Consider the following 18,211-nt stretch of genomic DNA (forward strand, 5'->3'; position numbering starts at 1 on the left):
TGCATGTCTTTCTCAAAACATCTGACCTTTTCTTTTGAGATGACTGGCAAAATGTTTAAAAAGGGACCTCTCACAGATACACTTGCCACTACCTGTTGTGAAATCTCGAAACTGGTAAAGGAGAAGAATATAGCCCTACTTTCTTAACTGGCAATACTTGCCTCTGAAAATAATAGAAATAAAAATAGTCTTTTATGAAAGCTCATTTCTCACATGTATTTTAGGAATCTAAATTTACTTGAGAAAGGAATAAAAATCAGTTATATTATCTCTGATAACCAAGTTTTAAGCTTTAAAAAGATCTTGAGAATATATACACAAAAGGAAGTCCTTATTAGCAGTGTTTGAAAGGGAAAAATATGTTAAAATAAGAAAAGGGAGATGAGATACCTACAGACAAGTAACATAGATTAATAAATGATTATCCAGCCCACTTTCTACCGACACTCTTTTCATATTTTTCTTGGTTCTAATCTAAACAAAATCCCATAATTTTTCAACTCAGACTTCCTAGAAGCTTCTATAGAGGGTCCTGAACTCCAAAGGAAGTTCTACAGAACTCAGAGTCTAAACTCTCCAAGGTAAGCACACCCTTTGTGTATGTTTTTTCCTATACTCTTATCCCACAACCTCTCGAACTCAACAATGGGTTTTCCTAACCAGCACTGTTTTTATTCTTGCCTATTACTATGCTGGGGTAGGTACTTATGTCTTCTCATTTTGCATCCAAAATTGTTCTGGCTAATCAGATAAACTTTTCAACAAGTCCCTAAGAGACTCCTTCGTACTCTAATTCTTATGGCAGTGCTCATCTTTGGCTGGACTTCCATCATCATTATAGCTTTCTGGTCAGGAACAAACTCAGGTAGCCCAATTACTAACTGCATAATACTTGTTGTTCTTCAGCACCAACATTTTTATTTCATTTCAAGTCTGGGGGGCGGGGGTGGGGACAAGAAAAAATAAAATTCTATAATTCTTGAGACATCCACCCCCCCACACACACACACAAATACTAATCTTCCTGCAACAGAACCCCAGTGTACCATCATTCATTACTAAATTTAGAATAACAAAGTGGGTCTGAATTTTCTAATCATATTAATACAGGTACTTTAAGATTTGTTTCTAATGACAGTTTTACTGATGTTCTTGTTCCACAGATCTCCAGTACCCACAACTGGAAATTGCACTGGGGATATTCTTTCATTCCTTCTTTTCTTCATTCATTCACCAACTATTTTTTTGAGGGGCTACCATGTGCCAGACACTGTTCTTTGTACAAAGGGTACAGGTGGACAAAAAACATAAAATCTTTGCCACATAGACCCTGCGTTCTAGTGCAGGGAGACAGAAAAGAACATGTAAACCACTCAACACATACTTTCAAATAGTTTTAAGTTCTATGAACAAAATAAAACATGGTAAAGAAATAAAGAAGGAGAGACAGGAAAGGGAGCTATTTTAAATAGGATGGTCAAATAGGCATTATCTAAGGATTCACATTTGAAAGGAGACTTGAATGAAGAGAAAAAGCCAGTCGTGTGAGGATCCTGAGGAATCTAGCCCTGATGGCACAGGGAGCAGAAAGTACAAATCCCTGAGGTGGGAACTTGTAGAACAGAAAAGCCAGGTGGCTGGAGCACAGTGAACTGTGGCCGTTCCTCCGTTAAATTCAATGAAAGCTAACTGAAAATCTTAGTGAACCTTTCACATATTTTGCAAGAATTGCTGCCTATGAGAAGGAGAGAATAACAAAGCTGTTTTAGGATGTGGTTGATGGGTATTCTGATAGACTACTAGCTAAGAGACATTCTTTCATATCAAGTCTTGCAGAAAATGTAATTTGAATGAGTGTTGTAGGAAATTTACAAAACATTACACATCTTCTCCATGGGTGTTTCATAAATACTAACACCACATATATGATGTTAAATTTAAAATTTATGAGCATTGTATTTCTATATCCTAAGCCATAAATATTATTTATCTTTTTGACTTTTGATAGTGTAATGCTTAACATTTTTCAGTGGCATTAGGACATGCATTTTGCATTACAGTACAGATATGCCTAAAGTGATTTTCAGTAGTCAGCGAATCCAAGAAAAATTTGTTTTTTAAGTTTCTGCTAAAAAAGAAAACTGCATCCATGAATAGATTTAATGAGTATACTTACTTGTTAAAATACATAAAAGAAAAAGATATTCCGTGTAAGAAATCACACCTAGAAGAAACAGAGCATCATTTATGCTATGTATACAATACTACACTGTCTTCATATTTATCAAAGTACAATATTATTCTCATGATAGCAATAAAGAATATGTATAGCTTACAGTTTTAAAGCAGATGCTCAATACTAAGAGACTAAATTATTATTATAAAATCATCACAAAAGAAGCAAGAAAATTAATTCTACTTCAATTATTCCACATCCCTCTGTAGAAATCCATATAAAATCCCTAATAAAATGCTCTCAAATATTTTGGCAAAAAAATGCAAAATTATAATGTTCACTTACTGTTGTAACTTTTAAACTTATTGCTAGCTTTCATGTATAATTTAAAAACATAAAATAAAAAGGTTGGAGACAGTTAACACTGGTAAGTGCTTAATTACTTTTTAACACCACTTTAATAAAACATTTAGATACTCTTGCCTAGAAATTTGATTTCTATATTGCATTAAAAAAAAACTCTATATATTTATCATTTTTTTCTGCCTGAAAGTTAGTACTATTCTTGACAAATTTAATGTTTCTATTAAATGAACTCTTTTAAGAAGTTCTTATTTTAATTAAATGACTCACATCCTGAGTTCACTGTAACTTTAACTGCAAACTTTTAAAACTCTGTTTGTAGTAAAATAAAAATATACATTGTGTTATTAGAATTCTTCATTTTGGATTTCAACAACCAAAACCAGAATTAATGGCTTAATTGACCTATTCAGTCGTCAGAGAAAATTAAAACCAGGAATAAGTCTCCAAAGTGTATCCAGATATCAGATAGTCCTGATGTTTAGTAAAAGGATATAAAAACATCTTTAAATAATTAGATCACGCATTTTAAAACTCTATTTTACCTGACGTTCTTTAAGGTTACCCTCTTTGTTAGAGAACAAACAGAAGAGGAGCCACTCTCAGGTAGTTTGTCAGAAGACATGAAGAGAACTAGCTAGGAGGTCCTGAGAGCATTCCCTTCTTTTGTTTATACTAGAATATTGTGACCTATAGACAGATAGTTCTGGTTGATTGCCATGAATGTTATGGGAGAAAGATTCTGGATTGGCCATTGTATGTAAAGATACAATACTTTAGATTCCATAGGGAATGCAGGAAGAGAAAAAGGAAATGGGATTAGGAAATGGGATCACTGTCTCTACACTCCCATCTCATTGACTGTTGTTCTAACTGATCGGGTGGAATACACAGAAATGTGAGCTGGTATAAAGAAGTTCAGTAAGAAGTTCAACAAGTTCAAAAAGAAGTTCTTTCTTTTGTGAGTTAACCCAAGATTTCCCTTAAGTGTAATTTCCCTTAAAAGTTAAGAGTCTTACATATATCTGTAGGACTAAATGTTTGTTTTTAATTGTGGTGAAGTATTTATAATGTAAACTTTGCCATTTTAACCATTTTTAAGTGTACAATTCAGTGGCATTAAGTATATGCATTATGTTGTGCCACCATGAACACTACTTCAAAAATTTTTCATCACCCAAACAGAAACTCTGTACCCAATAGGCAAAAACTCCCCATTCCTCTCATCCCCCTACCCCAGAAACATCTAATCTACTTTCTGTCTCTATGAATAAATATTTCAGATAATTAGAATCATACAATATTTGTCTTTTTGTGTCTGTCTTATTTCACTTAGCATGAAGTTTTCATGGTCCATCCATATTGTAGCAAGTATCAGGACTTCATTCCTTTTCATGGCTAAATAATATTCTGTTACATGAATTTACCATATTTTATTTATCCATTCATCTGTTGACAGATAGTTGGGTTGTGTTCACCTTTTGGCTATTGTGAATAATGCCTCCCTGAATATAGGCATACAAGTATCTGTTTGAATCTCAGTTTTCAATTCTTTTGTATAAATGGTTTTTGAGGTGGCAAAAACCACAGAGAAAGAGAACAAAGTGAAACCCATGATATAATTTAATTAAAATGATCAAGGAGAAGAGAAAATAGTGCCAAACCTGAACTGTAGACCCAAATGCTTTTCAATCACAAAAATGGAAAACTGTAAGTCAAACCTTTCAATTTCTTTTAAGGCTACCCAGGGTCAAAAAATAAAAATAAATACCAAGTATATAATAATTTTGTTATCTTTAGAAATAGACAATAAGAAAGATACCAACAAGGTTTATTCTTAAAATTCAATAAAAAAAAAAATTTAAGGAAGTTCCTTAAAAGCATTAAACCGTTCAGTTGTTATAGCATGATTCAATAGCTGTTGTAACTAAATCTACAGAAATGCATGTTTTCATAAAAATTGCCCATCAATTAATTTTTTGTAAAACTGCATAATATTTTCTTGGTGGGTGATATTTTAATCAGATAAAGCTCATTTTAAAATTAAACTTCAAAAGCTCTAAAAATTTAGATTTAAAATTTCTCTGCCACCTAATCACTTCACTAAAAAATAAAACAAAACAAAAAAAACAGGAAACAAAAAACGCTCTCCATATTTCTCTACTTCACCTGACCTAATGGTTCTAAAGCTTTCTGGGATCAGTATGTAGGTCTGCACTTTCCTATAGGCACCAGGTGGCTAACTTAAATTTAAAATAATTAAAATTAAATAAAACTAAAATTCAGTTCCTCAGTTGCACTAGCCACATTCCAAATGCTCAATAGCCACATTTGGCTAGTAGATTCCATTTTGAGCAGCACAAAAATACACCATTTCCATCACTGTTTTATAGGGCAGAGCTGGAATAGATCCTCTCCCCAGAAAAAAAATGCAAACATGCATATAACTTAATGAGGATTAAGAAATGCCTAAACCAGGGCTTCCAGATTAAAGCCCTCCCTTAACCAATACGACTTTCCTTCTTTCATTCATTTATTTTTCTCACTTTATAGTTGATCCAATTTGGATTTTCCCATGAGAGGTTTTAAGGAAATATTTTCAAAATTCACCAACTTAACTGATCATTTTTAGCTTTGACCTTCCCTAATCCTATCATCCCATCCTAAGATTTGATTGTCAATCTTTAAAGACACTTCTGGGAGAAAAATTCTAAGAGCTTTTTAAGATACCTTGACTTAGATTTCTCAAAGAATTTAAAACCATAGCAATAAAAAGTCTACAATAAAAGATAAGGTGTGTGTTTCGGATTCCATGTGAACCAGCTAAAAGTAATTTGAATTTCTAATTCTACTTAGATAAAATGTATGAATTATAACTACTGCTTTTTTAGTATTCATCTTCATGCCAGATTTTTCAAATAAATATGGATTAAAAGTGATGAAACAGGAAAATACGACTTTATAACATTTCTTTAATATTTTTATTTTGCATAGTCATTGTGCCCGTTTGAATGTACTGTGTCCCCCAAATGCCATTATCTTTGATGTAATCTTGTGTGGTTAGACCTATCAGTGTTAATTAGATTGTAATTCTTTGAGTGTTTCCATGGAGATACGCCCCATCCAACTGTAGGTGATAACTCTGATGAGATAATTTCCACAGAGGTACGGCCCCACCCATTTAGGGTGAGCCTCAATCTGTGGAGCCATATAAACGAGCTGACAAACAGAAGGAACTCAGTGCAGCTGTGAGTGACATTTTGAAGAGGAGCTACAGCCAAGAGGGACACTTTGAAGAATGCACAGAAGCTGAGAGAGGAGCTGCAGATGAAAGACAGTTTGAAGACAGCTGTTGAAAGCAGACTCTTGCTCCAGAGAAGCTAAGAGAGGACAAATACCCCAAGTGCAACTAAGAATGACATTTTTGAGGAAACTGTAGACTAAAGAGGAACATCCTGGGAGAAAGCCATTTGAAACCAGAACTTTGGAGCAGACGCCAGCCACATGCCTTCCCAGCTAACAGAGGTTTCCCAGATGCCATTGGCCATCCTCCAGTGAAGGTACCCGATTGTTGATGTGTTACCTTGGATACTTTACGGCCTTAAGACTTTTAACTGTGTAACCAAATAAACCCCCTTTTATTTATAGCCAATCCATTTCTGGTATTTTGCATTCCAGCAGCATTAGCAAACTAGAACAGTCATATTTAAGAATATAAAAAAGTATGATATTCCTAAAAAACATTCCATTTTGAATTCACAGAGATTTTATTCATCAGTTAATGCCATAAATATGTACAAAAAGCGCATTGTGAAGGAGAATTGGAATATAAGCCATAACTAACAGACTGCAAGGGAATGTATGAATTAAAGAATTAACTTGGTCACATGGATATCAATAACAAAATAAGTCAACACTGGTGGATTTTTTCCAGTGAGTACTGTTTTTAAAAGAAACATGTTCAAATTGGGCTGCCAAAAGACATATCCAATAGGATTTTACATTGATTAAATTAAAAAAGATCTATAATTCCCTGGAAGTAAATGGAAGAAAGAAAATAAGAAATCTGTAGATCTAGGATTTTTGAAAACGCTTTCTCTGATTAAATATAACCTACAGTTTACAATATAGTTTTTTAAAAATGGTGTTTAATGGTAAAAGTTCATTTTATTGTAAAAAATTTGGGTCCTTTTTTTTGCATTTACTATATATGTAATCTTAAAATGATTTTAGATAGGAGAAAAATATGCATGTATAAATAGCATAAACAAGATAGTGACAATATCGAAAAGCATTAAGTACTAAAGTTAACTTACCTCTTTCTTTAAGATTTCGAAATAGCTTTGATGATCCTTTCCAAACTGGTGGAGTTTCAGAGAGCATATGATTTAATTCCTATGACAGAAGGTATCATAATTATTGGTCAAAATGTAAACCGCTTACTTATAAAACAGATCAAAGAGATAATTAAATAACAATGCCAAAACTTTCCCCACTTGACACAAAACATGGCAGTATTTATCCCATTCTAAATCTTTGGTTCATTAAACCACAAAACTCAATATTTGCCCATATTCTAAACAAAATAAATGAAGCAGAAGTTACAGTAAATTTAATTATAGCTATTAAAGTTTTCAGATAGATTTAATAATTGGAGGTGCATCTATAAGACAAATTAAGGTAAAACTTAGTGAGTTCAAGTTCTGGAGCCAGGTAGAAAAGGACAGTTTTATGAAAGCCATAGGAAAAGGTGGGTTTCCTTATCAAGGTTAGAGATGATTACCTAGCTTCAAGTAATGTCTCTTTTGTGTAGCTCTCATGGACTTAGGGGACTTGATGGTAAAAGAAGTAGATGGACAAAGGAACATTAACAAAGGAATTAAGAGTATTTTAGTGGTGACTCAAAGAATGATGATACTGGATGAAATGGGAGGATGGGATATTAAAGCTATTTCTAATTTAAACTTAAATATTAAAAAATAAATAATTCAACTACTCTAGTAAAATTTTTTTTTATCAAACCATCACAGCTAGGGGGAAATTCTTTTGCAGAATTTAAACACTTGAATCACTGGACAGATGCTAAATCAATTTGAATTCACTGTGCATTCTCTGTTAAAAAAAAACTAAGTGGGTCTCCATTCTCTCCCACTCCTCAGTGCTCTCTGAACCTCTTTCTATTCCCCATGCCACATCCACTCCCCCAAGCACCCCCAGAAAGAAGAGAACATTTCAGCAGGCACTGAGCATCAGCTGTGTGCAGAGCACCTACTGGACCCTAGGGGACAACAGAAGCAGGAAATTCAGGCCCCACCCTTAGAAGCTTAGATAAGAAGGGCCAATGGCAGCTCTACTGGAAGTAAGTTTTCAAGGTGGAGGTTTGGGGAGTACAAAATGCCCCTTTCTCCTACTTAAAAAAAAAAAAAAATCCCTCCACCCATCTGCCTGCTAAGGCCTGTAGTCTCACCTTGACAGACTTAGACTAAAACTTCAGTCCTTAATATGAAAATGCCGAGGATCCAAGAGAGCAGATTGAGAAAGACAGAGCAAAATTCTCCTCCATGAAAAGCAGTAGATTTAGGACAGAAAACGCTCCAGAGCAGCTGTTCTAGGTGCCACTGGTTGGGCAGGGACATCTACACCCATAGTGAGTGTGTACTTGGAGAAACTGAGAGGCTGTGTTCAAGAAGGGTGAGTGTTCGACCTGGAACGCCACTGGGAAATGGGCGGCTGGACCCAGTGGATAGTGCAGAGGGGAGGAGACTTCCATGCCCTGGGCGCCCTCCTTAGTACCTAGGGTGGGTGATAACCCCTCACAGATCTGTGGCCAAGAGCTCCTATGCTAGCAACTGGAGGCTGGAGCCCCTATGCTAGCAACTGGAGGTTGGAGGTTGCAGAAAACTTTGCAGCTCGCTGGGAGGACAACCCTTCACAGCCCCTAAGCCAAGAGCTTCCTTGAGAAAATTCAGGTTTGGTGGGCCTGTGATGCTGCCCACTCTTCCTCCATGGAAGCCTGCAGTGTGCACAGCATAGAGGCAAGAGTGCCACATGGAAGTGCCAGGAGCCCTCCTCCAAATCCAGGGATTCAGGCACATGGCAGAGTGGGAATGTACAGCATTTAAGCTGAAAGGTGAGACATGCAGCTCTGCAACCCATGAATACTCCACCCACAGCTCTGGCAACAGGGTGTGTCCTGAAGCAGACTCCTTGCCAGACTGCACAGGGCACAACCCACCACCACCCACACAGAGCTGTCAGTCTCCTGTGCACGTAGAAAACTGATGCACTGATTGGACCTCCACAGGGTTTGGACTCCCAGGCAGTGCACAGACAAAGTTGGGGTAACTGGCTTAAGCATAAGAGGTGGCTCAAAAGTACCATAAGCTGGTAGGTCAGGGCAAGTGCAACCCACCAAGCTATAGCTCTGCCAATTACAGATAAACGTTCAAATAATCCTGCATATCCTAAAAGAACCCTATCAAGATAAGTAAATGCCAAGAGGCCAAAAACAACAGAAAATTATAAAGCATATGAAGAAATCAGAAGATATGAATAACCCCAACACTGAAATTAAAAAGCCAGAGGAGACACAGCACTTGGAGCAGTTAATCAAAGAAGTACACACAAACATCAATATCATGGCTCAAGATATAAAGGACATGAAGAAGAACCTAAAGAGCATAAAGAAGAATTTGCAAAAGTAAATAAAAAACAGCAGATCTTATGGAAATAAAAGACACTGTTGATCAAATTAAAAAGATTCTTGAGACACATAACACCAATTTCAAGAGGCAGAGGAATGAATTAGCAAACTTGAAGATGTGATGGAAAGTGAAAGTACAAAAGAACGAAGAGGAAAAATGTTGAAAAATTTGAAACGGATCTCATGGAAATGATGGACAACATGAAGCGCACAAATATAAGAATCATTGGTGTTCCAGAAGAGGAAGAGAAGGATAAAGGACTAGGAAGGGTATTCAAAGAAATTGTTGGGGAAAACTTCCCAACTGTGCTAAACAACACAGGTATGAAAATCAAAGATGCCCAATGAACTCCAAATAGAATAAATCCAAATAAACCCACTCTGAGACATATTCTAATCAGACTGTCAAATGTTGAAGAGAAGGGGAAAGTTCTGAAACCAGCAAGAGAGAAGCAATTCACCATATACAAGGAAAACAACATAAGACTAAGCAGTGACTACTCAGCAGGCACCATGGAGGCAAGAAGGCAGTGGTATGACATGTTTAAAATTCTGAAAGAGAAAAACTTCCAGCCAAGAATTCTTTATCCAGCAAAGCTCTCCTTTAAAATTGAGGGAGAGCTTAAAATTTTCACAGACAAACACATGCTGAGAAAAGCTGTTAACAAGAGACCTGCACTACAAGAAATACTAAAGGGAGCTCTACTGGCTGAGAAAAAAAGAAAGGAGAGAGAGGTATGGAGGAGGGCACAGAACTGAAAAGTTTTAGTAAGGGTACCTTAAAGGAAATTAAGAGACAGAGGGGAAAAAATACATCTGACAAATAAAACCAAAGGATAAGATGGCTGATTCATGAACTGCCTTCACAGTAATAACATTGAATGTGAATGCATTAAACTCCTTAATTAAAAGCTATAGATTGGCAGAATGGATTAAAAAATAAGAAACGTCAATATGTTGTTTACCTGAGACTCATCTTAGAGCCAGTGACACAAAGAAATTGACAGTGAAAAGGACAGAAAAAAATATTCCACGCAAGCTACAGCCAAAAGAAAACAGGAGTAGCAATATTAATCTCAGATAAAATAGCCTTTAAATGCAAGGATGTCATAGGAGACAAAGAAGGACATCATATACTAATAAAAGGGACAATTCACGAAGAAGAAATAACAATCATAAATGTTTATGCACCCAATCAAGGTGCGCAAAAATACATGAGACAAACATTGGCAAAACTGAAGGAAGCAATAGACGGTTCCACAATAATTGTGGGAGACTTCAATACTACACTCTCTCCTATAGATAGATCAACCAGACAGAGGATCAATAAGGGAATTGAGAATATAAACAATGTGATTAATGAATAAGTCTTAGTAGACAGATATAGAACATCACACCCCAAATTACGAAGATATACAATCTTCTCCAGTGCTCATGTAACTTTCTCCAAGATAGATCATATGCTGGGGCATAAAACAAGCCTCAGTTAATTTAAAAACATTGAAATTATTCAAAGCACATTCTCTGACCACAATGGAATGCAAGTAGAAATCAATAACCATCAAAGATCCAGAAAATTCACAAATATCTGGAGATTAAACAACACACTCCTAAACTAATCAGTGGGCCAAGGAAGAAATTGCAAGACAAACTACTAAATATCTAGAGACAAATGAAAATGAGAATACCACATATCAAAACTTACGGGATGCAGCAAAGGCGGTATTAAGGGGAAATTTATAGCTCTAAATGCATACATTAAAAAGGAAGAAAGAGCTAAAATCAAAGAACTACAGGATAACTGAAGAAGCTAGAGAATGATAAGCAAACTAATCCTAGAGCAAGTAGGAGAAAAGAAATAACAAGGATTAAAGCAGAAATAAATGATATGGAGAACAAAAAAAAAAAATAGAATAAATAAAACCAAAAGTTGGTTCTTTGAGAAGATCAACAAGATTGACAAACCCTTAGCTAGAATGACAAAGTCGAAAAGGGAGAAGACCCAAATAAACAATATAATAAATTAGAAGGGGGACAGACATTACTGCAGATCCCAAAGAAATTTAAAAAATCATAAGAGGAATCTGGTACAAATCCTTATAGACCATGTTTTACATATTTAAAGTATGTGTGTGTGTGTGTGTGTGTGTGTATACATACAATTACTATACAATACAATCAATATACACTATTGCTTCTTGTGTTTTAAAAATTTACATGAATGTTATCATACTGTCTATTTCAGCAGTTCTGAAATATTTTGCTTTAGTAATTCTTACACTCTTAAAAATTACAGAGGTCCCCAAAGAGATAGTGTTTATATGGATATCTACCAATATTCAATGTATTAGAAAATAAAGCTAAGAAATTTTTAACACACTATACACAAGCACACATTCCACCAGCTGACAGTTATGGCACCATCACTCGTCATGCAGCCACTGAAAAATGCCACTGGACACTCATGAGAGAATGAGAGTGAATAAAGCAAAATTCTTCTCAGTATTATTATGAAAATAGTTTTGACTTAATGGAATCCCTGAAAGGGTCATCAAACTTTGAAAACTGCCAGTCTATATTATTCAGCAACTTGCTTTTTAATCAACTTTTATGTTTTCTAGGTCTATTTATGTTAATACATTCAGCTCTAACATGTACATTCATTTTAGCTCTGTATTACTAGATTCATCTTTGTAGTAATTTAAAAATTCATTTTTCTACTGACTGACATATATATTGCTTCAAGATTTTTTTGTTACAACAACCAATACTGCAGCAAAAATGTATGGGACTGCCAGCACAAACATGCAAAAGTTTCCCTGGGATACCTATTCAGAAGTGGAATTTCTGATATGCACATTTTCAACTTTATGAAATTGCCAAATTTCTTAAAAGTGAATATACCAATTTACATCCTCACCTTGTTCCTTTTCCTCTTGTTCTTGACAATTAATTGGTATTGTCAGATTTCTGGAAGCTGATAATCTGATGGAGGTGAAATAGTATCATATCATTGATTTAATTTGCATTTCTCTGATTACTAGTGAGGTTGAGCTCCTTCTCATATATTTATTGACCATCTTAGCTATCTTTATCCATTTTTTCTCCTTGGGCTGATAATAGCCCTTATTGATTTACAGAAGTTCTTTATGACTACATTATATATCCTTTTTCTGTTAATATGCAAGCATATTCTCCCATCTGCCTACATATCTATAATGCTGATATTAGTCTTTTGGTGTGCTAAAGTTTTCAATTTTTAATTTAGTAAAATTTGCCATTATTTTCCTTTCAGTTTTGCTTTATGTATCTTTACAAAAAAAAAAACAAAAACAAAAAACCTCTTATACCTCTCATTTATTCTTCTTATACTTGTTTTTTACACTAAGTACTTAATCCATTTGGATTTATTTTTAAGATGGTGGTAAGTCTGGAATCCGATTTTATATTTACCTCCATCTGCAAAGTCTACAGTTCCAATACCTATGATTGAAAGGTCAGTCCTTTTTCCAGTAGGTTTATTGATCTTCCTATATATTCCTGGATCTGTTTCTGTACTCTAAGTTCAGAAAATAGTCTATTGGTCTATTGTAAAAAAATTCTTTGCAGTAATAATCACTATAGTTCTATTAAACTTAATGTGTGACAGGCCCAACTATCTTCTTCCCAAGGTTTTCTTTTTCTTTTTTTTTTTCTTTTTTAATCATTTTTCTTCCTCCTTTTCAAAATTGTTCTGAATATTTTAGGGCCCATACTCTTCCAAATGAATTGAAAAGGTCAATTCCACAATTAATTCTGTTGGAATTTGTATTAGAGTTGCACTGAATTACAGATTTGGAGGAAATTGATATCATTATGAAATATCTTATTACCATCCATGAACACATTATATTTGTCCATTAACTCGTCATTTTAAAAATACAATTCAATAATGTCTTCTACATCTTCTGTTTGGTACCTTCTTAAGTACCTAACAGCTCTTGTTGTAATTATGAAATGAATCTTACAATTTCTATCATAATTTCTATTTGCTATCATAATTTCTAATTGCTATTGTTGCTGTAGAATCATGTTACAGATTTTGGTTCACTGATCTTACATCCAGGAAAAACCTTGCTAAACTTTTATTAAATTTGAACAAATGTGAAATCTATGTATTTTAAAAATTTTCTCTCAATCATAATGTTTGCTCGCATTCCAATTTTAGAGTGTCTTATTTTCTTGCCATGGTACATTAGCTAAGACCTCCAGTAAAATGCAAGTAGCAGCTGTGACAGGAGACATAATTGCATTACATATAATTTTAAAGAGAATGAAGTTTGCAGTAGGCTTTTGAAGGATTCTCTTCAACTAGTTAAGGAAGTGCCCCAGTTTGCTAATACTGTTTATTTTTTATAGTGAGACTTATCACACCTCTAAGTGTACAAAAGGAATATATGTACAAAAACAATAATTAAGTACCATGTACCTAGCATGCAATTAAAATACTGAAAATTACCAGGATCTTAGAATTCGTTGAGCCCCTCAGTGATTATATTCCCTTTCACCTACCTCCCAGAGGTAAACAGTCTTGAATTTTATGTTAACTATGCCTTATTTTCCCCACCTATGAATATTAACAATACTGTTTCATTTTCTAAGTTTTGTACTTTATAGAATGAAATCATACTTTATATCTTGTATTAATTGTTTCATTTTCTTAACATTATGTTCTTGAAATTCATAGTTAGAGCACTGCTATAACTCAATAATTTACACTGCTCTATAATATTTGCTATATGAACATATCACAATTTATTTCTCAATTTGACTACTGATGTTGTAGTGAATTTTAGTTTTGGCCATCATGAACAATCTATGGACATTCTTGTGTACCTCTCCTGCACATAAGGAAGAGTTTCTCTGGGTTTATACTTAGGTGTGAAATTACTGGAGCATAGGTATATTCAACTTTAACCTTATTAGATACATGTGTATGCAATGTTGTGCCTTTCAACACAGGCATGGAATTGCTAGGGTAATTATATTTACAATTTCATTAGATAACACTAAACAGTTTTCCAAAATAGGTATACTAATTTACATTTGCGCATAAGAGCAACCAGTGATCCATACATTCACTAACATTTGGAATTATCCAAATTTAAAATTTCTTACAATCTAGAGGGTTAAAAAGTGGTAACAATGATTTAATTTTCAAATCTATATATGTATCAAATTTATATATGCATGTATATGCACAATCTATAACTACATCAAGGGCTTTAACTCACCTGCTTGGAAAGTGACTTCCATGTTTTAGTACCTAAAATAAATATACAAATATTAGGTAATAAAGACTTCATGTAATACTATACAAATTCAGTAATCATCTACAACCATAACTCATAACCAAGCTTTCATCTACAAGGGGAAAAGTTCTTTTTAAACTCACAATTAGGATCCATGATATGATCTTATACATATTATTTATTTCTTTTATATATTATAGACCATTTATAATAAGTAATATCAGTAGAACAGAAAACACATTTGCCATATTCATATTATTTTAATTTGGAGCTTTCTGGATTTATAAGGTAAGTTAACTTTTCCATGTCAAAGTTCCTATGGCATAAAACATAAACAATGGGAAGATGAAGGTGTATGGGAACATAGCATGTACATGATATTGAAGTTAAGCTGGTATCAAATCAAACCAGACTGCTATATATTTAGGATGTTAAATTTAAGCCCCATGGCAACTACAAAGAAGTACTGGAAAAATATGCACAGAAAGAAACAAGAAGAGTTTCTAAAGGGTTCCCTACAAAAATGGGCAAAGGACTTGAACAGACATTTCTCCAAAGAAGATACACAGATGGCCAAAGAGCAAATTGAGAAGATGCTCAGTATCACTGGCCACTGGAGAAATGCAAATCAAAGCAACAATGAGTACCACCACATATCCACTAGAATGGGTATTACTAAAAAAAAAAAAAAAAAAAAAAAAAACAAGTGCTGGCTAGGATGTGGAGAAATGAGAATGTGAGATGGTTCAGCCAAATGTGAAAACAATTTAGCTGCTCTTCAAGAAGTTGGACACAGAACTACATACCATATGTCCCAGAAATCTCACTTCTAGGTATATACCCAAAAGAACTGAAATCAGGGACTTGGACAGATATTTGTACATCAATGTTAATAGCAGCATTGTTCCCAGTGGCCGGGGGTGAAGGCAACCAAAAGGTCCATCAGCAGGTGAACAGATAAATAGAGAAAATGGAATATTCAGTCCTAGAGAGAAGTGAGGTTATGATGCATGCTACTATATGGACAAACTTTGAAGACATCATGTTGAATGAAATATGTCATACACAGAGGCATAGATATCACATAATTCAACTTGGATGAAATAGATGGAGTGTGCAAATTAATAGAGGCAGAAAATAGGGTATAGGCTGTAGAGTAGGAGAGGAAAGGAAGTCGTGAATGCACAATGAGTACAGGGATTCTGTTTGGGATGATGATAACGTTCTGGTAACGGATGGTGGTGAGGGTAGCACAGATTTGTGAGTGTGATTAATCCCACTGAAGTGTAGGTTTAGGAGTGATTGAGATGGGAAAGTTCATGTTGTATATATGTTTCCACTATTAAAAATAGAGAGAAATTAAAGAGATAATAACAACTAAAGGCAATAATACATGATGCCAGAATAGATCTAATAAAGGAGGAGAAAATGCCCCAAAGGACATTACTGGACAAATGAAAATCTTGGAGTATAGACTGCAAGTTTTATATCAATTTTAAAATCTCTTGGAACTTGAAAACTGTACTTATGGTGGTTACATAGGTGAATATCCTTGTTCTTAGAAAATATACATAGAAGTATTAAGTATTCAAAGAGCATGATGTATCCAATATATCCTAAAATTTTTAGAAAATAGATAAATAGAAAAGTAGACAGATAGAATGATATGGCAAATTTGGCAAAATGATAGACGACGATGAATCTGGGTGGGGAATATGTTGGAGTTCTCTGCATGGGGTTTGTATTATTTTTGTAACTGGACTGTGAGTTTGAAATTATTTCAAAATTACAAGTTAAAAAAAACACAGTGATACCTACTATTTATTTGAACATATAAAATAATATTGATTAATAAAGCCAAATAATAATTTTAAGGTGTTCTCCATGATCCTTGCTGAATTAATGACCCTAAATACAACTTACATGTCAGGTCTCCTTAGGGTGAAGGGGAAGGAGAGGAGCCAAAGAGATAAAAGGAAGAATAGGTAAAGTGGGAGGAAGATTCATGTCCTGTTTTCTATTTTTCTTCCCTATAACCGTTCAAGAGGCATCACTGGAACAAAGGTGTTATATCTGAATAAACTATCTAGGATTACTTTCTTTTTCTAATTCTCCCCACCACCACTACCACCACTCTAAGATCTCAAACATAATAAATCTTGTAATGATGGGATAAATGCACAGTCAATACTGCTGTTTTCTTTGCTCAAATTTGAACACTGTATATCTAATATTTAATGCCTATCCAAGAATAATCTCCAGATTTATATGTGATTAAGTCCTACAATACAGCTGTATTAGGAAACCAATAAATATTAATTATCTCAGCTACATTACAATAATGACAATCAATAATGGCAATGTTGACTATTTCATAAAATTGACCAAACTTAATGTGATGATACATCAAATTCAAAATTACAGGATGATCATTTTTGTTATGTAACTTTTTTCTTTTATAGGTAAAATAATAATTTTTTAAAAGCAAAAGGGGAAGAAATTTGTTTCTAAAATTTGACAAGCTGATTTTCATGGATGTAGATTTCTTCTCTGTGAAGCAAAAACACAGTCATGTATATTCCTTTCTTTACCCAAGATAATTTATGAAACTATACAAACACGTAATCAAGTGGTTAAAAATGATAGGTCCATAAATTCGACATTTAACCATTAACTATGATACTATGTACAGTCATTTTGTAAAGACACTCTCCTTCTAACAATTAATAGAACAATGTAAATAATATTTATTACTCTATTTCTTTTGAAATATTGCAGCAACAAAAGAAGAAAACTAAGTGACAAAAAAAGTACACTACAAATGCTCTCATGCAACACTCAGAAGCTATTTATCAAAAGAGGAAGTTAGACATACTCTTGAGTTTTGTAGGATTTACGAAATTTCCAGGGTAAATTATTCACAAAAGACATATTCATTCTGCCGGAAATGTCAGCATGTACAATATCATTAGCTTTTTTATAAAGGCTAAGGAGCTATTAAGATTGTTCTTCAAAGGATTTTCTCACTTTCTAAGTTCCTTAATTCACATGACCTTACTATGTATATAAATATAACCTGGGTGGAAAGGAATTTCAATTCTATTGGGAAAGTTTTATTTCTTAAGCTGTAGTTTGAGCACAGAAGTGTTCATTGTATTTTTTTATACTTTCTTGTATGTCGGAAATATTTAACAATATATTTTTTAAAACTAAGCCTAAAATGAAATAATTATTGAAGCTATAAGAAAATAATCAATTACTCAAATTAGTTCTCAAAAAGTTCAACTTTTAAGTTCTACTTAAGTAGATAAACATTTTTAAGCTCTTTGCACTCTAGCTACCCAGGTCTTCTTTCCAATTCTAGGAGTGAAGAATTTGAGCAGAAGCAATAGTATATGCCAAGGCCTGGTGGCTAGAAGGAATGTGGTACATTTCAAGAGTGAAAAACATATTGCAACAGATTTAATACAAAAGCAGCTATGGGACTTCAGCTGTCATCTATTAAGTCAGACATTAAAGAATTTGTTAACAATGTAAACAATGCCAAAAAGTTTGAGAACCACTGTTCTAATACATTGGAAAATGAGAAACAGTGAGCCTGTATTTATAGTGTAAGAGCTATGACAAATGCAGAAGAGATAATGCAGAATTCTTACCCAGGTCTAACTTTAAAGCTAG

At 34.1% G+C, this 18,211-nt stretch overlaps 1 protein-coding gene across 1 annotated transcript in view; it reads right to left on the reverse strand.

Moving 5' to 3' along the window:
• The window catches only part of MICU3 (mitochondrial calcium uptake family member 3), a 110,557-nt gene that overhangs the window by 38,030 nt on the left and 54,316 nt on the right, over positions 1-18,211 (reverse strand). Inside the window, exons 3-5 of the mRNA XM_037831238.1 lie at positions 14,516-14,547; positions 6,856-6,934; positions 2,177-2,224 (exon numbers count right to left, since the gene is read on the reverse strand). Of these exons, the coding sequence (XP_037687166.1) occupies positions 2,177-2,224; positions 6,856-6,934; positions 14,516-14,547 (159 nt within the window). The remainder of the gene's footprint in view (positions 1-2,176; positions 2,225-6,855; positions 6,935-14,515; positions 14,548-18,211) is intronic.

The sequence above is a fragment of the Choloepus didactylus genome, chromosome 3 (assembly GCF_015220235.1).
Source record: "Choloepus didactylus isolate mChoDid1 chromosome 3, mChoDid1.pri, whole genome shotgun sequence".
NCBI lineage: Eukaryota > Metazoa > Chordata > Mammalia > Pilosa > Megalonychidae > Choloepus > Choloepus didactylus.